This window comes from Hyla sarda, chromosome 12 (genome assembly GCF_029499605.1).
Source record: "Hyla sarda isolate aHylSar1 chromosome 12, aHylSar1.hap1, whole genome shotgun sequence".
Taxonomy (NCBI): Eukaryota; Metazoa; Chordata; class Amphibia; order Anura; family Hylidae; genus Hyla; species Hyla sarda.
Window position 1 is genome coordinate 12,105,923 of NC_079200.1, and position 27,069 is coordinate 12,132,991.

The 27,069-nt window shown below is 46.3% G+C and overlaps 1 protein-coding gene across 4 annotated transcripts in view; it reads left to right on the top strand.

Moving 5' to 3' along the window:
- The window catches only part of SOGA1 (suppressor of glucose, autophagy associated 1), a 104,797-nt gene extending 79,079 nt beyond the window's left edge, over positions 1–25,718 (top strand). For 3 of the 4 annotated variants that reach the window (XM_056548113.1, XM_056548114.1, XM_056548116.1), the window contains 8 exons: positions 691–921; positions 4,531–4,620; positions 6,400–6,552; positions 11,453–11,698; positions 18,311–18,370; positions 20,611–20,681; positions 21,638–23,078; positions 24,050–25,718. In XM_056548113.1, the coding sequence (XP_056404088.1) occupies positions 691–921; positions 4,531–4,620; positions 6,400–6,552; positions 11,453–11,698; positions 18,311–18,370; positions 20,611–20,681; positions 21,638–23,078; positions 24,050–24,196 (2,439 nt within the window). In that variant the 3' untranslated portion in view covers positions 24,197–25,718. The remainder of the gene's footprint in view (positions 1–690; positions 922–4,530; positions 4,621–6,399; positions 6,553–11,452; positions 11,699–18,310; positions 18,371–20,610; positions 20,682–21,637; positions 23,079–24,049) is intronic. The other variant, XM_056548115.1, reaches the window with a different exon arrangement.
- Positions 25,719–27,069: the final 1,351 nt, after the last annotated feature.

Sequence of the window (27,069 nt, forward strand, 5' to 3'; positions counted from 1 at the left end):
TGACTAGTGATAGTGAGTGTGCATGATATAGGTTGGGGTGGATACTCATTCTTCTTAATATAGGTCTGTTTACGATCCCTATGAGAATTGCATTGGCCGTTCATGCAGCCATTTAAAGGGGTACTCCGGTGGAAACCAAATGTTTTCAGATCAACTGGTTCCAAAAAGTTGTACAGATTTGTAAATGACTTCTATTAAAAAAAATCACAATCCTTCCAGTACTTATCGGCTTCTGTATGATCTATAGGAAGTTCTTTTCTTTTTGAATTTCCTTTCAGTCTGACCACAGTGCTCTCTGCTGACACCTCTGTCAATGTTAGGAACTGTCCAGAGCAGGAGAGGTTTGCTATGGGGATTTGCTCCTATTCTGGACAGTTCCTGACATGGACAGAGGTGTCAGCAGAGAGCACTGCGGTCAGACTGGAAAGAACTGCACAAGGCCCTGTGCAGCATACAGCAACTGATAAGTACTGGAAGGATTAAGACTTTTAAATATAAGTAATTTACAAATCTGTTTAACTTTCTGGAGCCAGTTGATAAAAAAAAAAAAAAAAATAATAGTTTTCCTCCGGAGTACCCCTTATCAGGATGGAGTCTTCCATTATAATTGTGATCTCCGGTATCCCCAGTTGTGTAGCCTTCACTCCTGAATAGTAGAATTCATGTAGTTTGTGTAATTCTCTTGTGCAGCTGAAGGACGATCACCAGAAGCAGCTGCTCAGACGGGACTTCGAGCTCCAGAGTTTGGGCCTCCAGAGAAGGTTGGAGCAGAAGTTCTGGAGTCAGGAGAAGAATGTTCTGGTGCAGGAGATGCAGCAGTTTAAGCAGAGTTTCTTCCTCACCTTCATGAAGCTCAAGTGGTTCCTGCAGCGCTGGCGGAAAGGCAAGGTCCTCCAGACGGACGGAGAAGACTTTCTGGAGGTAGGATGTGTCCGTTCTAATGTACACGGCTCCAAAACATAAAGGGAACACTAAGAGAACTCATCCTAGATCTGAATGAACTAATCGTAGGAAATGTAGTTTTGCAACAGCTGGAGGCACCCCTGGTTGGGAAACACTGATCTATACTATATACTACTATATAGACCAACATGCTGGGATTTGTAGTTTTGCAACAGCTGGAGGCACCCCTGGTTGGGAAACACACACTCTCTCTCTCTCTCTCTCTCTCTATCTCTGTGTCTCTGTCTCTCTCTCTCTATCTCTCTGTGTGTCTCTCTCTCTCTCTCTGTCTCTCTGTCTCTATCTCTCTGTTTCTCTGTCTGTCTGTCTCTCTCTCTCTGTGTCTCTATCTCTCTGTGTCTCTTTCTCTCTCTCTCTCGCTCTCTCTCTGTTTCTCTATCTGTCTGTCTGTCTCTCTCTGTGTCTCTCTCTATCTCTCTGTCTCTCTCTCTCGATCTCTCTCTCTCTCTGTGTCTCTCTGTTTGTATCTTTCTCTCTCTCTGTCTGTCCCTCTCTCTCTAAATCAGTGTTTCTCAACCAGTGTGCCTCCAGCTGTTGCAAAACTGCAACTCCCAGCATGCTCAGAAAGCAGAAGGCTTTCTGGGCATGCTGGGAGATGTAGTTTTGCAACTGCTGGAGGCACCTGGTTGGGACGCACTGACCTATACTATATACTGCTATATAGTCCAACATGCTGGGAGTTGTAGTTTTGCAACAGCTGGAGGCACCCCTGGTTGGGAAACACTGATCTATACTATATACTACTATATAGTCCAACATGCTGGGAGTTGTAGTTTTGCAAGAGCTGGAGGCACCCCTGGTTGGGAAACACTGACCTACTGTAGATGGACACTTTGTCCCGCCTCATCTCCTACTACTATTTCATACAGTACAAGTCCATAGAATAAATAACCAGGGCACTCACCGATCTTTCTTTTTTCGATACTTTTTATTCATGTAAGTAGGGACAACATTAGTGCTGACAGGACGAGACGGACAGGGCGTAGCATGATGGTGGATTTCTCTGGGCGACGGTACGGCTTGGCGCTCCATCAGCACTTTGACTGGCCCACATGACTTCTGTGCTGACAGGATGAAATGAACAACCTGTAGCGGGGGGGAGGTTTCTCTGGGCGACTGTGTCACTTGGTGGGCTGATCGAGCACAAAAAGGTACCATCACCCAAATAAACACCCCCTGCTACGTGTTGTCCGCTTTGACCTGTCTGCACTGATGTCGTTCTTACTGATACTAATAAAAAATACTGAAACAAAAAAGATCGGTGAGTGCCCTGGTTATTTATTCTTCTGTGCAATGTTTTTTCTTTAAAGGGGTACTCCAGTGGAAAACTTTTTTTTTTTTTTTTTAAATCGACTGGTGCCAGAAAGTTAAACAGATTTGTAAATTACTTCTATTAAAAAAAAATATATCCTTCCAGTACTTATTGGCTGCTGAATACTACAGAGGAAATTATTTTCGTTTTGGACCACAGAGCTCTCTGCTGTCATCATGACCACAGTGCTTTCTGCTGACATCATGACCACAGTGCTCTCTGCTGACATCTTTCCATTTTAGGAACTGTCCAGAGCAGCATATGTTTTCTATGGGGATTTTCTCCTACTCTGGACAGTTCCTAAAATGGACAGAGGTGTCAGCAAAGAGCACTGTGCTCATGATGTCAGCAGAGAGCACTGTGGTCGTGTTGTCAGCAGAGAGCACTGTGGTCGTGTTGTCAGCAGAGAGCACTGTGGTAGTGTTGTCAGCAGAGAGCACTGTGGTCGTGTTGTCAGCAGAGCGCTCTGTGTTCCAAAAAGAAACATTTCCTCTATAGGATTCAGCAGCTAAGTACTGGAAGGATTAAGATTTTTTTAAGAGAAGTAATTTACAAATCTGTAACTTTCTGGCACCAGTTGATTAGAAAAAAAAAGTTTTCCACTGGAGTACCCCTTTAAGTGGTAAGTAGATAGGACTGCACTCACCGGTTCCACAGAGAAAATTCTTTATTAACAAACGTGCATGTAACCAGACGGCGGGGAGTACAAACATGGATGCAGGGGCGTGAAGTTTTGGACTCTGCACCTCAGCGTACGGATATGCATATTAGGTCCTGGATGTAGACCTGACACCTGCTTACCTGTACGGGACGATTGTGGTGGTTGGCGAGTTGGCGGCCGGTCTTGAATCTAGCTTTATATTGTTTTTTTCTTTCTTTTCTGTTTTCATTCATTGTAGTCTTCATACAGATCTCATTTCATTACTGATCAGACTCTCTGTACGGACTCTGTCTCTAATTGTTCTTGATCTTCACTAATTGGCTTTCTTAAGTGTCTTTCACGGCTTATGCAGCAAATGGATCTTGGCTTTCTAAGTAGCTGGGTAATCACAACATGCCACCTTAATACCAGCTGATGCGCGACGCTGCCTCCCATGTTTATGATGGAGGTTACAAAATCAGTCGAGACCTCTTTGAACAAAGGCTTAGACAACATCAAGAGCAAATTTAAAAGGTGCCGGCGGGTGCGCGCTCCATAATTAAGACGTGCTAATAGAATACCCGAGCTGTATTGTTCATGCTACCATAGGAGAGCGAGACTTTGATCACATGACTGATGTCTATCTTCTGCCCAGTCACTGGAATCTATATATAAACCAGACTGTATTTGTCGCGCGAGGTTTTTACAGCGCTCAGCAGGGAGCCCGGCTCAGGAAGCCATTGCTGCCTCAGGCGTTGTGTTTCCTGGTTGTGACAGCAGCTGTCATGGATGAATCTCTGCATGTGACTAAACTATTTTGCAAGCAGAGCTTCACCACCAGGCAGCATAGCCGGGATTATATTAGACTAAATGTGGATTACATAGACAGCGCAGGAGCAATCTGATTATCTGATGCTCAGAATTACAGAGAGGCGGCGTATGCCATTTAGACAGTCACAGAGACGGATGATACAGGGGAAATGGGTCATGGGGTCAGCGCGCCGCTGAAGAGTCTTCCACATCCTTAAGTGTTTGTAAGGTGGATCCTGCTGAGATGCATTGAGTTCCTTATAATAGGGGGTTGTTCTGTATGTTCAAGGGGTTGAGTTCGCCTTTCTGTATGATGCACTCGTACGCGAGACAATCTCTTTATTTAGTGGTACGGAAGATTTCCATTAGACCCTATTGTTGGTTAATGTGCACTGGAGGGTAAATACACCACATGTCTCCTAACCACATCTACACCGGGACAACCCAACCCCCCCACCTTTATGACCAGACACATTATCTGTAAAGTATCTTCTCGTTCGGTTGTTAAAAATAAAGGCTGATGTATCGCAGAAAAAAAAATTACGGAAAAATTATTTAATGTTTATGGTACCGATAAAAACTACAACTCAAAAAAACAAGCACTACAATAAGATAAGAAGAATATAGGGGTCAGAATACAGCATAGTGATTGTGTTTAAAAATATTTATTTGTTTCCTAAATAGTATGAAAACATGGAAATCATATCAATCATATTGACCCACAGAATATAGATACAGTAAAGTGCACTGCGCAAAAATACTGTGCCCCAAAAAATTCATTTTATTTCATTTCTTCCCTTTTTAGGTAAATAGTATAAAAGAACTGTACATGCTGATTGAGGAGGAAGAGCTGAATGTCCCGTCCTGTGATGGAGAAACCTGGCCGCAGAATATGGTAAATGGGGAACATTTTGGATAAGGACCACTGAGGCGTATTGTGCCCATTATTATTATTATTATATATATTTTATTTGGTGCCGTCACTATATCTTCAAGATATGAAGTAGATGGGAGAATATATATATATTTTTTTTTCTTTCTTTCTCTCTCAATTCCTCTCTCTCCTTCTATCTAACTTTGTATCTCTCTAAAGTCTCTCTATCCGTGTCTCTCTCTCTCTCTGTGTCTTTCTCTCTTTGTGTCTCTTTCTCTCTCTGTGTCTCTCTGTGTGTGTCTCTCTGTGTCTCTCTCTGTGTCTCTCTCTCTCCCTGTGTGTGTCTCTCTCTCTCTCTCTCTCTCTCTGTGTCTCTCTCTCTCTCTCTCTGTGTCTCTCTCTCTCTCTCTCTGTGTCTCTCTCTCTCTCTGTGTCTCTCTCTCTCTCTGTGTCTCTCTCTGTGTCTCTCTCTCTGTCTCTCTCTCTTTCTCTCTCTCTTTCTCTGTGTCTCTCTCTCTCTGTGTCTCTCTTTGTCTCTTTCTCTCTCTGTGTCCCTCTGTGTGTGTATCTCTCTGTGTCTCTCTCTCTCTCTGTCTCTCTCTGTCTTTTTCTCTATCCCTCTCTGTATGTGTGTGTGTCTCTCTGTGTGTGTGTGTGTCTCTCTCTCTCTCTGTGTGTCTCTCTCTCTCTGTGTCTCTCTGCCTGTGTCTCTTTCTCTCTCTCTCTCTCTCTCTCTGTGTCTCTGTCTGCCTCTCTCTGTGTCTCTGTCTGTGTCTCTCTGTCTCTCTCTCTCTGTGTGTCTCTCTCTGTCTGTGTCTCTGTCTCTCTCTCTGTGTGTCTCTCTCTGTCTGTGTCTCTGTGTCTCTCTCTCTCTGTGTCTCTCTGTCTGTGTCTTTCTCTCTCTCTCTGTGTCTCTCTCTGTCTCTCTCTCTCTGTGTCTGTCTCTCTCTGTGTCTGTCTCTCTCTGTGTCTCTGTGTCTTTCTCTCTCTCTCTCTCTCTCTCTCTCTCTCTCTCTGTGTCTCTCTCTCTCTCTTTCTGTGTCTCTCTCTCTCTCTCTCTCTCTTTCTGTGTCTCTCTCTCTCTCTCTCTCTCTCTCTCTGTCCCCCTCTCTCGGGTGTTGGGGGGTGTAGAGGGTTGTACATAGGTGACAGGGGGGCTGAGGGGGTTGACAGATGGTTGTAGAAGTGTACACATGGGTGACAGGGTGGACAGGGGTGACAAAGGGACAGAGGGGTGAATAGTGGGGGTTGGACATTGGTGATGGGGGGGGTAGACTGGTGGGTGGTCAGAGGTGGGGGGGGGGGGCGCGGAACATGGGTGACAGGGGCAGACAAGGTGGACATGGATGACAAAGGGACAGAGGGGTGAATAGTGGGGGTTGGACATTGGTGATGGGGGGGGTAGACTGGTGGGTGGTCAGAGGTGGGGGGGGGGGCGGGGAACATGGGTGACAGGGGCAGACAAGGTGGACATGGATGACAGGAAAGTGGACATGGGTGACAGAGGGAAGAGGGTGCACTGCCTTAATTAAGCTGAGCTGTGTTTCCTTCTGTGGGGGCCGGGAAGCACCCCCCCCCCATGATTCACAGGTGCGCAGGCCGGGGAGGGAGGTTAAGAATATAAATAAAAATTCCTGGAGTGTCGCGGTACCCCGGGCAGGGCCTGACGATACCCCGGTTGGGAATCACTGCTGTATATCTATACATATATACACTGTGTGTGTGTGTATATATATGTGTCTATATATTGATTTGGATGCGTTTGCACATTGTTTATTACTATTCTATATTTTGTTCTAGACCATAGAATCCATGAAGACCCTCTCCGATGTGAAGAAGACCCTGAAAGATCTTTGCAATGAGTTGCAGGAGGAGCGGAGAGGAATGAATGAGCTTCAGCAGCAGTTTGCCCGAGCAAAAGCCGCCTGGGAGATGGAGAGGACGGAGCTCAAGGTTGGTCTCTGATAACGCCGCTGTGTGGATGGTGCCCGGACAGGGTAATCTTAGACTAGACAGTCTAAGGTTGTGTTTCCTAACCAGTCTGCCTCCATATATTGCAAAACTACAACTCCCAGCATGCCCGGACAGCCTTTGGCTGTCCGGGCATGCTGGGAATTGTAGTTTTGCAACAGCTGCAGGGACCCTGGTTGGGAAACTGTATTGCATGCTGGTTTTATGGGACAGTAAGATGTGCTGTTGCTCACAGCTCAGCTTCCGCCTCCCTCTAGAGCAGTGTTTCCCAACCAGGATGCCTCCAGCTGTTAAAAAAAAAACTACAAATCCCATCATGCTTAAACAGACAAAGTCTCTCTTGTAATTGCACCTAATATAAGATATCAATGACACAATTATTGGCAAGTACAGAATAGTGAAAGGTGGCACCAATAGCTGTTGCTCACACCTCAGCCTCCCCCTCTCTCTAGAGCAATGTTTCCCAACCAGGATGCCTCCAGCTGTTGCAAAGCTACAAATCTCAGCATGCCTGGACAGACAAAGGCCCTATTGTAAATGCACCTAATATGAAGTATAAATGACACAATTATTGGCAATTACAGGGCGATTATTGGTTAGTGTTCACCGCCTGCTCCTACCTGCTGACGTTGAGGAGCGGTTCCTTGTCTTAACCTGTTCCTATTTTTTGGCTTTCGCAACTCTCTTCTATCCTTTCCGGTCTGTGTGTTTTTATCCCCACCGTGTCCTCCGCTTCCTGCCTGCATTGTTCCTCTGCCAGCCATCCTAAAATCACAGACTTGCAGCGCCGCTTCAAATCATAGCTTCTCATTCTAAAATAGCTGCCTCCTCTAAAAATACTGAAAGTAAAACTACCAATTATGTCCTGTAATGGCTTCTTTTCATCTGACAGCAGCTGTAGGGCGCGCTCGGCGGCTCGCTTCTTTACCGCAACGTCTCCCCCTATTCCTCAATCCCCCCCCCCTCCCCTCTTGCCGCTTGTATTACGGTGTTTCCAAACCAGTGTGTGTTGCAAAACTACAACTTCCAGCATGCCCAGACAGCCTTTGTCTGTCACCCTTGTAAAAAACATCCAGATAGGTATATATTGCTGAACGTTAAAGGGGTATTCCAGAATTTTTTTTTTATTTGACTATACTACAGGGGCTGTAAAGTTAGTGTAGTTCATAATATAGTGTCTGTACCTGTGTGTGACGGTTTTCTCGCAATTCTTCTGTGATTTTCACCCCAATATTTATTTTTAACCGCATACAAAATGACTGTTGTCTCAGATTTTTCCCAGGTTGCAATGCGGCCGAGACCTGACTCACTAGTCAGCTGATGACAGGGAGCCTGTCTGCTTCAATGGGTGGAGCGATCGCTTGGTGGGAGAGAGATCAATCTGCAACTAATCTTTAGGCACCCTGATTGAAAACCACAGGTCTTTTGAATGGATGCATCTCATTTATGTTTGGGAGGGAGGAAAATGGAATTATGGGATTTGTAGGCAAAAAGAAAAACTCAAACAGGAAATACCAGTTCACAAAAAGCTAGCCACAGTGTTATGGTAATCTCACAACATAGCCATTTATCCCCAAGACAAGTGCAGATCCTTCCTAAGCATGTCCATTACTGCCTGTCAGATATGTGCTAAACTCACCTTCTGGTGGAGAACCCCTTTAAGGCCTGGTTCACGTCACAATTTTACCATCCGATTAACGGACAGTAAAATCAGACAAAATCGGATTACCTGAAATCAGATACAATCATAATCTAAATATTTGTTTGGCATCCGATTTTAAAATCGTATGGCAGAAAATTTTATTCGATTTTAACAAAAAATTATTGAAGAATTTTGAAATTTCCCAGGTATTCCCAGGCTACTGCGCATGTGCAGAAAAAATAAAAAAGTGTGTGAAAAATCTAATGAAATCGCACAGTCACACGATTCAATACGATTTACATAGGTCATAATAATAAAAAATCAGACACTATTTCGATCCGATTTTGAATCTGGGCGAAAAATCGGGGTCAACCATGATTTTACCCCCGATCTAAAAAAAATTCGGATGCCGATCAAAACTGATGCATGTGTTGGATATTATTACTGAATGGAGGTTGATGGATACGACTTGGCGTGAAGATTTGTACGATTTGAAGGTAAAAAATTGTGAGAAAAAGTAGGATGGTAAAATCGTGATGTGAATGCCCCCGAACAATACACGAGGGTATCTGACCTGCGCCATGGCGTACAGGGGCAAAGAAGTGGCGATTAGGTGGCAGAAGGACGTGTATAAAAGCAACTTACACGTTAGGGCAGCGTTTTTCAACCAGGGTGCTGGAAGTTGTAGTTTTGCAACAGCTGGAGTCTCCCTGGTTATGTGAGCATGCTGGTAGTTGTAGTCTTGCAACAGATGGAGTCACCCTGGTCATGTGAATATGGTGGTAGTTGTAGTCTTGCAACAGCTGGAGGCACCCTGGTTATGTGACTATGGTGGTAGTTGTAGTCTTGCAACAGCTGGAGGCACCCTGGTTGTATGGGCATGCTGAGAGTTTTAGTTATGCAACAGCTGGAGTCACCCTGATTATCCAGGCAGACTGGAAGTTGTAGTTTTGCAACAGCTGGAGGCACCCTGGTTGAAAAGCACTGCCCTAATTTGTAAGGTGCTTTATACATGTCGGTACGCCTCCTCGTTGCACTTCTTTGCCCCTGTACGCCATAGTGCAGGTCAGATACCCTCGTGTATTGTTAACGTTCAGCAATATATACCTATCTGAATGTTTTACGAGGGTGACAGCTTGTGAGCAGCAGCTTCCTATATGAATAATACATGTATGGCTGCCGGCTGTGACACTTACCTACCGGCTCAAAGACATCAGGTTATTGTCCTTTTGTTATTGTTTACTTGGCTATTTGGGTATAGGGCAGTGTTTCCTAACCAGAGTGCCTCCAGCTGTTGCAAAACTACAACTCCCAGCATGCTCGGACAACCAGGGTGCTTTCAGCTGTTGCAAATCTACAACTTCCAGTGTGCCTGGATAATCAGGTTTACTCCAGCTGTTGCAAAACTACTACTCTCAGCATTCCCATACAACCAGGGTGCCTCCAGCTGTTGCAAGACTACAACTACCAGTATGCTCAGATAACCAGGGTGACTCCAGATGTTGCAAAACTGCAACTCTTTTGACTGCACAGGCAAGCTGGGAGTTGTAGTTTTGCAACAGCTGAAGACATCCTGATTGGTCCAGGGACCACACATTATACCAGAGCCTCCAGCTGTTGCAGAACTGCAACTCCCAGCATACCCGGACAGTCAAAAGAGTTGTCGTTCTGCAACAGCTGGAGGCACCCTGATTGGATAGCACTGGTTTAGTGTGTGGTTCCTGGAACAACTACTCCGCGCCCCTTCTAGGTGAAAGGTCTCCCGCAGCCCGGTGAGTCCTGGATGAATTATCTGTCGTGGAGAAACCCGATTCCAGGAGTAGGAGAGGCCGGAAACGTGATCACTGGCGTACGAGAGAAGTCATTAGGAAGATGATAGCCGTCCGTGAAGGGGATCTACGCCGTGCATGATGGATTCTATGGGGGGTGACACCACAGCTGTGTAAACTTTCAGTAGTGCCCTATTTCTCGGTATAGTTTCATGCCTTGTGTAAATAAAATGCCTTCTGCTACAGCCGGGTTTCCCATTCTGTGGCTCTCCAGCTGTTGCACAACTACAACGTCCATCATACCTGGACAACCTTCAGCTGGGAGTTGTAGTTTTTGCAACAATTGAAGAGCCACAAGCTGTTGCCAAACTAAAACTCCCGGCGTGCCTCCAGCTATTGCAAAACTACAACTCCTAGCATGCCTGGGCAACCAGCGTGCCTCCAGCTATTGCAAAACTACAACTCCCAGCATGCCTGGGCAACCAGCGTGCCTCCAGCTATTGCAAAACTACAACTCCCAGCATGCCTGGGCAACCAGCGTGCCTCCAGCTATTGCAAAACTACAACTCCCAGCATGCCTGGGCAGCCAGTGTGCCTCCAGCTGTTGAAAAAATACAACTATCAGCATGCCCATACAAAAAAGGGTGCCTCCAGCTGTTGGAAAATACCACACTCAGCATGCCCATACAACCAGGGTTCTTCAGCTTTTGCAAAACTCCAACTCCCAGCATGCCTGGGCAACCAGCTCGCCTCCAGCTGTTGCACAACTACAACTCTCAGCATGCCCATACAACCAGGGTGTCTCCAGCTGTTACAAAACTACAACTTCCAGCATATCTGGACAGCCTTTGGCTGTCTGGGCATGCTGGAAGTTGTAGTTCTGCAACAGCTGGAGGCACCCTGGTTGTGAAACACTGCTGTAAAAGAATAATAGTATCTGGACACTTTAGGAAGCTAAATGAGCTATTACTTGCTATCTCACTCGATCACCCTATACACATGTATGTTTCATATGTCTGGAGTCTTTCCTAGTTTTTATTTTTTATTTAATTATTTATTTTTAATTTTTTATATATTTTTACTAGAGATGAGCGAATTTACAGTAAATTCGATTCGTCACGAACTTCTCGGCTCGGCAGTTGATGACTTATCCTGCGTAAATTAGTTCAGCTTTCCGGTGCTCCGGTGGGCTGGTAAAGGTGGATACAGTCCTAGGAAAGAGTCTCCTAGGACTGTATCCACCTTTTCCAGCCCACCGGAGCATCTGAAAGCTGAACTAATTTACGCAGGATAAGTCATCAACTGCCGAGCCGAGAAGTTTGTGACTAATCGAATTTACTGTAAGTTCGCTCATCTCTAATTTTTATTTTTTTATTTTATTTATTTATTTTTATTTCATTTTATTTTTATTTATTTTATTTATATTTTTTTGCCTTACTTGCAGTAAATACTGATCCTTGTTGTTTTGTAGCTGGAATCGGGGAAACTCGGAGCAGAGCGGAGTTCACCAGATATCAAAGCGGCGTTGAAGCGGGAGAGAGAGGATCACCAGCATCTTCTGGCCGAATCCTACAGCGCCGTCATGGACCTCACCAAGCAACTGCAGGTCAGCGAGAAAAACTGGGCGCAGGAGAAGGAGGAGATGCTGGCCCGCTTCCAGGAAGAGCGCAAGCAAACGGAAGAGCGAATAAAAGGATTGCGGGATAAAGTACAACAGGTAAGAGTTCTGTTTTGTTATGGCTGTGTGCTCCCCATATAAAAATACAGCTCCCATCATAATAGTCGTTAAAGGGGTACATGTACTTAAATGGGCACTCTGATTAAAATACATTTTTGATCTTGCACACCTTATGGTAAATAAACAATATTTCTAATGTACTTGTTTTATTTGTGTTTAAAAAAAGCTGCCACTAGGTGTCTCCCTACTTGTCCAGAGCACATTCCCCTCCATCTCTTGCACATACTTTTAACTCCTGGCTGGCCTGGCAGAAGTCCAAAATCGGAAAAAATACAGTCCGGAGTGCTGAGGGGGGGGGGGGGGGGGGGTGCAGCCTTAGCCAATCATAGCTCATCTCACACTGAACTGCTCTGAGCTGTGTGTAGAAGAGTTGAGGAGGAAGTACCCCTTTAAAGTGTCAAAGAGGCGTGGCTTGGGGGTCCACAATGCCCTTGGCCCTCAATGCCACTCTGCTCTGAATCCCCGCCCTCTCTATAATAGAAAAACAGGGCTTGGCACCCATTGCCAAGCCCTGTTTAAATCTCACGCATGTGCCGTTGTTGCAGGACATTGGCGGTGACTTGTGCATTTTTTAAAGGAGATGAAAACAAAGAGGCAAGGCCAGCTATCAGGTGATCACCACAGGTACTTTGTCTTCCAACATTCCGCTTTGACGATTGGAGTCATATCTGGTCATACACTGTCCGTGGTGCAGCCGCTACAGGGAGAATATAATCTTACAGGCGCACCATATCCATATATTTGTATCTTATTCATTTATATTGCTAGCACATAGATGATCACATCAGTCCCGGTCCCCACTGGGATTCACAGCAGGATTGGAGTACCTGGAAGAAGACTAGGCAAACTCTGGACGAACATACAAACTCTGTGCAGAGTGGCGCTGTGCTGCAAAATGTCAGTGCTAACCACGAAGGGTGCCTTCAGCTGCTGCAAAACTACAACTCCCAGCATTCCCGGAGTTGTAGTTTTGCAACAGCTGGAGGCACACTGGTTGGGGAAACATTGCACAAGTAAACAGGCAAGGTAGAGAATTTTTGCTTATCCGCTACATATTTTACAAATCCATGCACGTGTATGTACCAAAAGTGGACATACCCTTTAAAGGAGCACTCCACTGGAAAACTAAAGTTAAACAGATTTGTAAATGACTTCTATTAAAAAATCTTAATCCTTCCAGTACTTATCAGCTTCTATATAATCCACAGGAAGTTCTTTTCCTTTTGAATTTCCTTTCTGTCTGACCACAGTGCTCTCTGCTGACACCTCTGTCCATTTTAGGAGGAGGAGCAAATCTCCATAGGAAACCTCTCCTGCTCTGGACAGTTCCTCAAATGGACAGAGGTGTCAGCAGAGAGCACTGTGGTCAGACAGAAAGGAAATTCAAAAGGAAAAGAACTTCCTCTGGATTGTACAGCAGCTGATATGTACTGGAAGGATTAAGATTTTTTAATAGAAGTAATTTACAAATCTGTTTAACTTTCTGGCACCAGTTGATTTAAAAAAAATAAAAATGTTTTCCAGCGGAGTACCCCTTTAACCTCTTAAGGACGGCGGGCGTATCCATATGCCCCCGTTTTAAAGTCCTTAAGGACTCAGGGCATATGGATACGCCCGTGGGAATTCCGGTCCCCACCGCTAGCCGGGGACCGGATCGGGATGCCTGCTGAAATCGTTCAGCAGGCATCCTGGCACATCGCTGAGGGGAGTCCTGAGAACATCCCCCCCATGGCAGCGATCGCAGGAAATCGCATGTCAATTCAGACATGCGATTTTCAGCTATTCCGGGCTGATCGGGTCACTGGTGAACCGATCGCCCATAAAATAGGGATGATCGGAGCCCCGATCATCCTGAGGGATAGGAGCGAGGTTGCAGTGGTGCCACCCCTCCTATCCCCTGCCATTAGTCAGCAATGTGTACTGACCAATGGCAGTTGAAGATGGGGGGGGGTTACCATGGAAACGCCTCGCTCTGCCCACCCCTGGATGTTGGGCAGAACGGGGGAACAAGATGGCGGCCGGTACCTGTGAAGAAGATGCGGTGGGGAACGGCGATCATCGGTGGCATCAGCGGTAATCAGCTGCGCAGGTAGGGAGGCGACGGCGTGGAGCATCAAGGAAGGTGGCAGTAAAGCGATCTTTACTGCTGCCTTCCTATTGGTTGCCAAACTGCAACTCCCAGCATGCCCAGACAGCCAAAGGCTGTCTGGGCATGCTGGGAGTTGTAGTTTTGCAACATCATGAGGGTCACAGTTTGGAGACCACTATTACAGTGGTGCCCAAACGGTAGCCCTCCAGATGTTGCAAAACTACAACTCTCAGCATGCCTAGACTGCCAAGGCATGCAGGGAGTTGTAGTTCTGTAACATCTGTCCCTTCAGATTTTGCAATTTTCATGAAAATTTTGAAAATTGCTGCTCTACTTTGAAGCCCTCTAATTTTATCAAAAAGTAAAAATATGTCCATTTTATGATGCCAACATATAGTAGACATATTGTATTTGTGAATCAATATATAATTTATTTGGAATATCCATTTTCCTTACGAGCAGAGAGCTTCAAAGTTAGAAAAATGCTACATTTTCATGAAATTTTGGGATTTTTCACCAAGCAAGGATGCAAGTAACAACGAAAATTTACCGCTAAAATAAAGTAGAATATGTCACGAAAAAACTATCTCAGAATCAGAATAATCGGTAAAAGCGTCTTAGAGTTATTAATGCTTAAAGTGACAGTGGTCAGAATTGCGAAAAAGGGCTCAGTCCTTAAAGGACAACTGCAGCGGCATTACACTTATCCCCTACCCACAGGATAGGGGATAAGTGTTTGATCGCTGGGGGTCCGACCGCTGGGACCCCCCTCGATCTCCCTAACGGGGCGCCGCCATAAGCGTTCATGGTGACGTAGCGTCGACCTAGAGGTCGACGTTGACGCCCCATCTCCTCCCCGTCCCCATACAGTTCTATGGGGGATGCGAGGAGGCACGAACGCTGCCTCCCCGCCTCTCCCATAGAGATGTATGGAGGAGGCGTGCCGGCTGCAACGTCATGCTGCGGCTGGCACGCCCCCTGCACGGGAGAGCCGCGGCCCCGTACAGGAGATCGCCGGGGGCCCCCCGCGTTCGGACCCCCCGCAATCAAACACTTATCCCCTATCTTGAGGATAGGGGATAAGTGTTTGTAACGCTGCAGATGTCCTTTAAGGTGAAAAAGGGCTCAGTCCTTAAAGGGTTAAGAAATGTTTTTTCTACATAATGCATTTATCCCAATTTGCAGGCGATTCTATCATTTCCCCAGAAATAAGTGACTTGTATATCGAGTAAAACAATAAATCAATCAGCCTGCGCCGCAATGAGGCTAATCCCCACTTAGTAATCCCCCTCGGCCCTTGTCATTTTCATGTGTTGGCATTTTCTTCCCCGGCAATAACCTAATTTCGACTGGATTAGATTTCCTAAAACCTACAGTTGCCAAAAAAAAAAAAATTTACAATTATATTTAAATCCCTCAATCGCCAGAGGCAGGAACAGAACTTAGTCCCAGCGCTGCGTGATGTTCAATTCTCCACGGCTGCCGAATGGAATAAATTTAGTGTCTGGGCATTGTGGAGCCAGCGCTCGCCCCATTACTGTGCCGTTACGATGATCCGTTCTTGTGATGGCAGCGGCGGGGCTCAATACGGCTCTTTACACCTAATTAACATGGCGCGCTGTAATGAGAAAATAAATGCAAAGTATGGGGGAGGGGGCACGCTGACACGCCATAGACCTGTAGAAAGTGTGGCCGAGCTGGAACGGCATGATGCCGTTCTGTATTTAACCCCTGACTCAAGGCCGCACCATATAGGCCGGCCCCCAGCTGATTCCTGTTGCTGTGGGTGGGCGTTAAAGGGGTTATCCAGGAAAAAACTTTTTTTTTATATATCTACTGGCTCCAGAAAGTTAAACAGATTTGTAAAATACTTCTATCAAAAAAATCTTAATCCTTTCAGTACTTATGAGCTTCTGAAGTTGAGTTGTTCATTTCTGTCTAAGTGCTCTCTGATGACACGTGTCTCGGGAACCGCCCAGTTTAGAAGAGGTTTGCTATGGGGATTTGCTTCTAAACTGGGCCCATCAGAGAGCACTAAGACAGAAAAGAACAACTCAACTTCAGAAGCTCATAAGTACTGAAAGGATTAAGATTTTTTAATACAAGTAATTTACAAATCTGTTTAACTTTCTGGAGCCAGTTTATATTTAAAAAAAAAAAAACTTTTTTTCCTGGATAACCCCTTTGACGGACGGCGGACGGCTATTAACCCTTTTATATCATCCTGCTGTCAAAGCTGATAGCGGCATCTAAAGGTACCTTTCACTGCTCCCTGGTGGTGTAGTGGGGGGGATTACCCCATCCAGCCCACCCCACCGCAGCGCGATCGTGGGGGGGACGATCCACTTCTGAGGTAGCCGGAGGGCTTACCTCTCCTCCTGTGTCGAATGATAAAGCTAGGCAGGACCAGGCTTTACCAATCAAGCGCAGAGCTCACAGATCAATGGGGTTCTATGAAACCTCATTGATCTGTATGAGGAATCTAATTAAAAACAAGGCATCAAAAATACATGGGGGGGGAAAGAATAGACACAGGAGGGATAGGACAAAAAGGGCGTCACTACCTGCCAACATTAGTGAAAATGGACCATCAAGTGCACAGGGGCAAAAATATGCAATGCATTGTTGTTAAGCAAACGCAAGTCTTGAAATACATACAAGGCAGCATAATACCAACCTATACAAATAGAAAGTGCCGAAACGTATGTTGGGGTGGCGTCACTCCTGCTGCACCTTTGCACTTTCTATTTGTATAGGTTGGTATTGTGCTGCCTTGTATGTATTTCAAGAATTACATTTGCTTAACAACAATGCATTGCATATTTTTGCCCCTGTGCACTTGATGGTCCATTTTCACAAGTGTTGGCAGGTAGTGACGCCCTTTTTGTCCTATCCCTCCTGTGTCTATTCTTTCCCCCCATGTATTTTTGATGCCTTGTTTTTAATTAGATTCCTCATACAGATCAATGAGGTTTCATAGAACCCCATTGATCTGTGAGCTCTGCGCTTGATTGATAAAGCCTGGTCCTGCCTGGCTTTATCATTCACAGAGCAGCAGCCGACACAGGAGGAGAGGTAAGCCCTCCGGCTACCTCAGAAGTGGGTCGCCCCCCCCCCCCCCCCCCCCCCCCCCCTACTGTGTCTATTCTTTCCCCCCATGTATTTTTGATGCCTTGTTTTTAATGAAAAACAATAAAGTGCTCATTTTTATCTTGAATGACTCCAATTTCCTTTTGTGGTTTATACCTTAGAAGGTGGTCATTAGAGATGAGCGAATTTACAGTAAATTCGATTCGTCACGAACTTCTCGGCTCGGCAGTTGATGACTTATCCTGCGTAAATTAGTTCAGCTTTCAGGTGCTCCCGTGGGCTGGAAAAGGTGGATACAGTCCTAGGAAAGAGTCTCCTAGGACTGTATCCACCTTTTCCAGCCCACCGGAGCACCGGAAAGCTGAACTAATTTATGCAGGAAAAGTCATCAACTGCCGAGCCGAGAAGTTTGTGACGAATCAAATTCACTGTAAATTCGCTCATCTCTAGGGGTCATATATGAAGCCCCAGTGTGCTCAGTTTTATGTTCCTATTTTTTTAGGGCAGCATTAAAGGGGTACTCCGGCGCTTAGACATCTTATCCCCTATCCAAAGGATAGGGGATAAGATGCCTGATCGCGGGGGTCCTGCCGCTGGGGACCCCCGTGATCTTGCAGGCGGCACCCCATTTACAATCAGTCCCCGGAGCGTGTTCACTCCGGGTCTGATTACTGTCGATCACGGGGGCGGAGCGTTGTGACGCCAAGGCTCCTCCCTGTGTGAGGTCACGCTCCGCTCCCCTCAATGCAAGCCTATGGAAGGGGGCGTAACAGCTGTCACGCCCCCTCCCATAGGCTTGCATTGAGGGGGCGGAGCGTGACGTCACAACACTCCGGCCCCGTGACGCCCCCTCCCATAGGCTTGCATTGAGGGGGCGAAGCGTGTCATCACAAGGGGGCGGGGCCGTGACGTCACAATGCTCCGGCCCGCGTGATCGCCAGTAATCAGACCCGGAGCGAACGTGCTCTGTGGACTGATTCTAACGGGGTGCTGCGCGCAAGATCACGGGGGGTCCCCAGCGGCGGGACCCCCGCGATTGGGCATCTTATCCCCTATCCTTTGGATAGGGGATAAGATGTCTTAGCGCCGGAGTACCCCTTTAACTGCCCCCCTTTTATTTATTTACTATTTATTTCCAGTAGAACTTCTTAGCCACTTTACTATTTTCTAATCATAACTTGTAATAACACTATATTAGTAAGTTGTATGTCTTGGGGTGATAGTTTTAGTTTTTATTTAACCACAATTTCCTTTGACTGGAATACCCCTTTAAGATCTGTTATAGCGGTTACTGACTGTCATCTGCTTTCGAAAAAAAAAAAGTTTTGTTCACATGACAAAAAAGAATAAAATGTGACATTTCGGTGCGGGATTACAGTCGCCAGCATTGCTTATCTATGGCCATTTTTCAGGAAGAAGAGGAGTCTTGGGGGAGAAGCGACCCGGAGAGGAAGAGCGGATGCTGGAAGGAGGTATGGATCTTGTGCAATCTTATAGACCAGTGGTCTTCAACCTGCGGACCTCCAGATGTTGCAAAACTACAACTCCCAGCATGCCCGGACAGCCGTTGGCTGTCCGGGCATGCTGGGAGTTGTAGTTTTGCAACATCTGGAGGTCCGCAGGTTGAAGACCACTGTTATAGACGTTTCACGAGACTTATTAAAGGGGTACTCCGCCCCTAGACATCTTATCCCCTATCCAAAGGATAGGGGATAAGATGTCTGATCGTGGGGGTCCGGCCGCTGGGACCCCCCGCGATTTCTGTGCGGCACCTGACGTTCATTTAGAACACTGGGTGCGTCACCGGGGGCTCATGATGTCACCCCCCTTGTGACGTCACACACCCCCTCAATACAAGTCTATAGACCTGCATTCCTTACATGGACAAAGGTGGCAACAGAGAGCACTGTGGTTGGACTAAAAAGAACTACACAACTTCCTGATAAGTACTGGAAGGATTAAGATTTTTATATAGAAGTAATTTACAAATCTGTATAACTTTCTGGCACCAGTTGATTTAAAAAAAAATAAATAGTAATAGTTTTCCACCGGAGTACCCCTTTAAGGATGGGGAAGCGAAGCTACATTTTACAAAGAATGAGGCCACAGACAATGTAGGATAAGTAAGTGCTGTCAGCCCTACCTACACCCCCTGTACTACATTCAGGGATGGCAAACTTCCTACAGGGGGCGCTACATACAGAGGGCAACCTATCTACAGGGGGTGGCTCCTACATACAGGGGCTCCTACCTACAGGTGGGGTCCTACCGTTAGCAGGGGGAATATTACTGACGCCATTATGTACAGTGGTCATATTACTGGTACGATGGGTTCCAACCCTATTTGACCACTTTTTTGTGGATCCATCCTGGCACTTTGAGATAAATAAGTTGATTTTAGTCTTGTGGTTTGGACACGTGGGTTTAAAAAGGTTATAAATCACTGGTCTATCCTTTGGATAAGGATATCTTTGGCTCTTGAGATAAACCCAGGGCTCAAGGCTTGCAGGAACGTGATGGAACGGAGTTCCTGCACTTTTTCCACAGCAGGAACACTGTTCCCATTAAAGGGGTACTCCGGCCCCAGGACACCTTATCCCCTATCCAAAGGATAGGGGATAAGATGTCTGATCGTGGGGGTCCTGCCGATGGGGACCCCCGCAATCTAGCATGCAGCACCCACCTGTAAGCACTGCAGGAAGTGCTGGAGGCTCTGTGTTATGCCTTCCGACCATGGGGACGGAGTATCGTGACGTCACGACTCCACCCCCGTGCGACGTCACGTCCCACCCCCTCAATGCAAGTTTATGGGAGAGGGGCGTGACGGCCGTCATGACTCTGCCCCCGTGTGCCATCACGCCCCGCCCCGACTCCGCTCCCGTGTGATATCACGCCCCCTCCCATAGACTTGCATTGAGGGGCAGGGTGTGATGTCACACGGGGCGGAGTCGTGATGTCATGATACTCCGTCCCCGTGGTCGTGAGGCATAACACTGAGAGCCTCCAGCGCTTCCTGCAGTGCTTACAGGTGGGTGCTACATGCTAGATTGTGGGGGTCCCCAGCGGCAGAACCCCCACGATCAGACATCTTAAAGGGGTAGGGGATAACAGGAGTCCTGCGAGACCAGCCCTTGAGTGAGAATATTGGGTTCCATACTTTTTTTTTTTTTCTTTTAAATGTTTACCCCCCCCCCCCCAGGACTTGACCCCTTAATAAACCCTTTAACCCCTGTTGATAGAAAAAAAATTATTTATATATATATATTTTTTATTTATGTAAAAACATCAGATATATTGCTGTAAATGTATGATGGATAATAAACAATAGTATATCCACAAAAGTGAACGTGACCTTGAAGGCTGTCAGTGCTGTTAATTCACCATAAGGCGGGTGGAAAAAATGCCTGACTTGTGTTGAGCGACCATAGGATTGTCAAGGGAATAGCTTACGATCAGCATGAAACAGCTGTTCCCTGCAGTAACTCAATACATTCCTTCAGCTGCTGGACGTGAACTCTTTTTACCACTTTTAGTCCTTGGATTCATCCTATCTAAGACTGAGTCCGCGAAGACCTAAAAGATTTATCAAGTCCTGTTCTGCCTCCCCTTGTGTCACGCTACATTACAGTCTTGTAATGTAGACGGTCTCCTCTGATCTCCTAAGCGGTGTAAGATGAATATTTATTAACGGAGGACACTTGCTTTGTTCTAGGCTCTCAATGACAAGATGCAGGATAAAGATATTGACTGCGACATGGATGCCAGTGGGACCAATTTGAAAAGGTAAAGATGACTTGATCCTTCTTCGTATGGTGCAGCCTGTGGTTAAAGGGGTAGTCCGGCCAGATACATCTTGGATAGGGGATAAAATGTCTGATCGCAGGGGGGAAGGGGGGGGTCCCACCACTAGGACCCCCTGCGATCTCCGTGCAGCACCCGCAATCATTAAACCTCTTTGTTTCGGGGACTGGAGACGTGATGTCACACCAGGCCCCCTTTATTCAGGTCTATGGGAGGGGGTGTGACGGCAGTCACGCCCCCTTTATTTAGGTCTATGGGAGGGGGCGTGACTGCCGTCACGCCCCCTCCCATAGACCTTAATAAAGGGGGCCTGGTGTGCCGTCACATCTCCAGTCCCGGAAACAAGCGCCGGATTACCCCTTTAATGAATGTGGGTGCTGCGGGAGATCATGGGGGGGGTCCCAGCGGCAGGTATTCATGCAAAAAGAGCCCTCCAGACAAGATACAATAGAAATTGATGGTTTGTGACCTACACATACTGCCCTGAGTTACAAAAAAAAATATATGCAAGTGTAGCGCTTTATGTTTAATCAAGGCCTACACAATTTGACCGAGGCAAAGCACAGGAACAGATAAACTTAATACAATGCCCAATATTCGAAACCTGATTGCAGGGCCAAACGGAATCAGTAGTTTTTTCACCCAGTAAAAAGCACAGATGTAAAACTGAAAAAACAAGTCCTTACGCGTTTCACCCAGTGCTGGCATCATCAGGGGACAAACTAGGTATTATACATCAGAAAAAACAACCACCTAAGATAATGGGCCCAGATATTGGTGCATCATGCAGTGAAAGGCCATAATAATGGTGTTGATAACCTGTCCTTTAATAGCGACACTTACTGATGACCCGTGCCTGAGATAGTATATACAGTGTGTCACATATGAGGATACCGGCCTTTACTGAATTATAAAACCACTTCTCTTTCTTTCTGCAGAACAAAGTCTGTGACCTCTATGTCAGAATTTGAAAGTTTACTCGATTGTTCCCCTTTTCTTCCTGGACAAACGTCACTCGATAACACCGGGAGCAACAAAGGCATGAAAGGTTTTCTGGCTTCTCCGCTGCTAACTAATGGTTCCATAGACTCTGATATCAGTCAAAAACACTGCCCGTATATGAGTGATAAAACCTTGTCTGACCACTTGGCCAAGGACAATCTAGGGATCTCTTCTTGGGATTACACATTGAGTAAGTCTGGGCACAGGGGAGAAACCGGCCACAAGCACATACAGAGAAGTTACACTGCCCCGGACAGGACCGGCATTAGAATTTATTACAGTCCACCAGTTGTGCGAAGACTAGATGCTACTTTGGTCCAGAATAAAGAAAAAGTTATGGTTGAGCCAGGATTCCTATTCACCATGGCAAAGCCTAAAGATTCTGAAAAGGCAGACAAATGGTCAGGTAATTCCTACAGTCGATGGTTGTGCAATTTCTCCAAGAAGAAGCGAGACCTTTTGGACAAGGACACTGCTAAGGAAACACAATCTTCTGTTCCTACGTTTCCATCTTCATTGGGCGATTTGGAGATCTCGGGAAACATGAGCGACGACATGAAGGAGATCACCAATTGCGTTAGGCAAGCAATCCGCTCCGGCTCACTAGAGAGGAAAAGTAAAAGCGCTTCAAGCCAGACGGTGGGCCTTTCTACAGTGGGTGTCCAGACCGTCCAAATGGTAAGTGTCGGTCTTCAGACTGATCTACCCAGAACGAGTCTTCATGCAAAGAGCTGGTCGCCAAGAAGTTCCTCCCTGCTGTCTACAAGGACCAAGCATATTTCCACATCGCTGGACAAAGTCCATTCTCGAATTGATCGGCCTTGCTGTTCTCCCAAGTTTGGCTCTCCCAAGTTGCAGAGAAGGTCGACCTCTAAACTAGATAACTCTAAAGATAGAAGCCTGTGGAATCTCCATCAGAACAAGCAAAATGGATCGGCGTGGGCACGGTCTACAACTACTCGAGACAGCCCAGTTCTCACCAACCATTATGACGGATCGTCCAGCCTGTTCAATGTAGTGGATCATGCCGGAAGTACAGAGTCTCTGTACAAGGCGGGTGCGACCGAAAGAAGTAAATCAGAAGCCCCTAAATATGGCATCGTGCAGGAGTTCTTCAGGAATGTTTGTGGCCGGAGTGGTCAGAGCACTAGTGCTTGCACCGACAAGAAAGAACTGGAGGACAGTCACAAGAGAGCGGATAGCCATGAACATTGCTCGTCTTCTGTGTGTCATCCATCCTACAATGTATCCAAACTGCTGAGCAAGAAGACCCCGAGACAGCACATCGCCGATGAACACAAGTCTTCTCCCGCAAGTCAAGGAGCGAAGGACGGAAGCTCCAAGGACCCTGACGTCATTTCTACACCCTCAACAGAAGTAAGTGCTTCTCGTTAAAGGAGTACTCCGGTGCTAGATCACTTATCCCTTATACAAAGGGACCCCCTGCTATCTCCTGCAGGGCACCCCGGCAGACCCCAGAAATAGGGCGTGTTGACATGCACATGAAGCGGCGGCCGGCACGCCCCCTGCATATATCTCTATGGGAGAGCCACAGTTACAGCGTTTGGCATTGGTCTCAGACTGTGGCCTTCCTTGTGTTGCAAAACTTCGACTCCCGTTGGCTGTCCGGGCATGCTGGGAGTCGAAGTTTGCTGAAGGGCCGCAATTTGAGACCACTGGTGTTTCGGTATCTCCGACTCTCCCATAGAGATACATGAATGGGCGTGTTGGCAGCCACTTGGTGCTGGGGTCAACACGCTCTTTTACTGAGGACTACCGGTGGCACCCTTTGCGATCAGACACTCATCCGCTATCCTTTGGAAAGGGGATAAGGGTTTCTACACTGGAGTACTCCTTTAAAGGGGTACACTGCCCCTAGACAAGCTGTCTAATCGCGGGGGTCCCGCAGCTGGGGGGATCTCTGTGTAGCACCTGGCGTTCGTTTAGAACTCTGGGTGCGGGTGGCAGGGGCCGTAAAGTCGCGGCCACACCCCTCGTGACATCACACCACGCCCACAATGTAAGTTTATTGGATGGGGGTGGCGGCCGTAATGCCCCCTCCCATAGACTAGAATTGAGGGGCCGCGGTGGGACATCACAAGGGGGCATGGTCACGTCACGACCCCCGCCGCCCACTCCCAAGCGTTTGGCCCGAAATGTTTCGAACACTGGGGCAGCAGAGTACCCCTTTAAAATCTTGTTGACTTTGACCCGCATGAATGTATAATCCTGTCCTCTTTGTTGAGTGAAAATAGTTGTAGCGTTACCCGTACCGTAATAACAAGTAGATCTACCGCAGTATTTAGCCCATTCACCCTAAACTCCTTATCACTTTGGTTTTTCGGCAGGATTACTCCTGTAATTGTAACTCTCATCCTGTAACATCCTGCTTCTCCAGACCGTCCCGAATCCACTCGCGCCAGACTCAGACCAGGTGCCAGCTCCACCAAGAACCGACTCCATCTGAAGAGAAACCAGGAACGGCCGCAATCTGAAGATGGCGCCACTTTCCCATCGTGCGGTTCACCGATCCACCATCCACTGTATGGTTTCCTGAAGATCCCTGTACCGTATAGAAACTCGTTCACGCCATCACTCTTGTACGTAGGCGCATAGAATAGATTGGAAGTGACTTTATATCCCTGCTGGATCCTAGTATAGCACTTAACCCTTGAAATCCTTGGGAGCATACGTACCTTACGTTGGTATGTATGCACACACTGTAGTCTGGATGCTGTATGTATAAAGGCCAAGATTACTAGGAACTTCTTTTCTACCATAAGGACCCACCACACAACTGTCACGGTAATACACAAAGTTTGGCCGTTAGGTAAACGTCCACCATTGACGCCAAACATTCCTTTTCTTGCACAATTGGTGTAACCAGTCCTTAGATTTTTTTCACGTACCTTGCAGGAAATCAGCAATACTATGTAGCCATGACCATGGGTCACGGTGACTCAATTTTGTAGCACAGTCTGGCTGCAGAGGTAGATTTTATTTATATTTTTGTTTGTTTGTTTTTATTTTTTTGTTTTGTTTTTTGTTTTTAATCAAATTATTGGACAACACTCTTACGTGATTTAAAAAAAATATTTATTAAATAGAAAAAAAGTAAACTAAAATAGGCGACGCAGGAGGTAAAATACTAATAAACTACAGCATTTGCGTAGCTGAAACAAAAAGTATTTTATTGTCAGACGGTATCCTGGGGTTTACGCTAGTGACCGTGCGCCAGTGACGCACCTATATGTAGGAAAAATATCTCCTGAATTGTATTGTTTGGTTGGTTTTGCGATTCAGAAATACTGCCCCTAGAGGACAAAATACTGCCGCCATATTGGATAACAGAACCTGCCCTGTTCATAAGAATATTCTGTAGATATGAATATTTAAGTAGAAATTTTTGCCATGTGTATATAGTGTATATATACGTGTCCATCCTCCTTGTCATTTGGAAATGCACTGTTTTTTATTTTATTTTTAATCTTCTGGCTGATCTATGCTGTTGTTTATTTTTGTTTTTTTATATATATGTTCTTTTCACCTTGGTTTTTAATCTTCTGGCTGATCTATACTGTTTGTTTTAGTTTTTTTATATATGTTCTTTCCACCTTGGTATTTCCTATTACATATCCGTAGATCAGTTTGTGAATTTTTATATTTACACACTTTTATGTGGCTGTTTTTGTACTTTATAATGGCATAGATGGCTGACACAATCTTGAGGGGTCAGATCAGTATGTCATCTTTCTGTATTATACATTCCTCTATTCTGGGCACAGCTAAAGGGATCGGTGAGAATTAAAACACACACACAAAAAAAAAGTCTTGCTTTCTTCCAGGAAACGGTGCCCCCTCGTGCTCATAGGCTGTGTCTGGTATTGCAACTCTGTCCCATACAGCAAAATGGAGCTGAGCTGAAATGCCAGATACAGCTTATGGACAAGAGTGATGTGTTTGCTGGAAGAAAAGAAGCCATTTTGTTTTTAATCTGATGCAACCGCTAAAAAATAAAAACTTGTATTATTTTTTTTTTTTGGGGGGGGGGGGGGGGGATATCCTGTATCATTTTCACTAAATTGTTCTAAATTCCTGCTCAATCGGACAGTTGGGCGGTCTCCCACATACAGGAAAGAATGAGTACAACTCCATCAATCTAAATCTCTGCTCATTCTGGCCTTAGTAATTCAGTGGCACCGCCTACTGGACTCCTGACAGTCTTTTCTGTATGAGGTAAACCGCCTACTGGACTCCTGACAGTCTTTCCTGTATGAGGTAAACCGCCTACTGGACTCCTGACAGTCTTTCCTGTATGAGGTAAACCGCCTACTGGACTCCTGACAGTCTTTCCTGTATGAGGTAAACCGCCTACTGGACTCCTGACAGTCTTTCCTGTATGAGGTAAACCGCCTACTGGACTCCTGACAGTCTTTCCTGTATGAGGTAAACCGCCTACTGGACTCCTGACAGTCTTTTCTGTATGAGGTAAACCGCCTACTGGACTCCTGACAGTCTTTCCTGTATGAGGTAAACCGCCTACTGGACTCCTGACAGTCTTTTCTGTATGAGGTAAACCGCCTACTGGACTCCTGACAGTCTTTCCTGTATGAGGTAAACCGCCTACTGGACTCCTGACAGTCTTTTCTGTATGAGGTAAACCGCCTACTGGACTCCTGACAGTCTTTCCTGTATGAGGTAAACCGCCTACTGGACTCCTGACAGTCTTTTCTGTATGAGGTAAACCGCCTACTGGACTCCTGACAGTCTTTCCTGTATGAGGTAAACCGCCTACTGGACTCCTGACAGTCTTTCCTGTATGAGGTAAACCGCCTACTGGACTCCTGACAGTCTTTTCTGTATGAGGTAAACCGCCTACTGGACTCCTGACAGTCTTTTCTGTATGAGGTAAACCGCCTACTGGACTCCTGACAGTCTTTTCTGTATGAGGTAAACCGCCTACTGGACTCCTGACAGTCTTTTCTGTATGAGGTAAACCGCCTACTGGACTCCTGACAGTCTTTTCTGTATGAGGTAAACCGCCTACTGGACTCCTGACAGTCTTTTCTGTATGAGGTAAACCGCCTACTGGACTCCTGACAGTCTTTCTGTATGAGGTAAACCGCCTACTGGACCTCCTGACAGTCTTTCTGTATGAGGTAGAACCGCCTACTGGACTCCTGACAGTCTTTTCGCTGTAGTGAGGTAAACAGCCTCGACTCCTGACAGTCTTTGTATCTACTGGACTCCTGACAGTCTTTCCTGTATGAGGTGAAACCGCCTCTTTACTGCCGCCTACTGGACTCCTGACAGTCTTTTCTGTATGAGGTAAACCGCCTACTGGACTCCTGACAGTCTTTTCTGTATG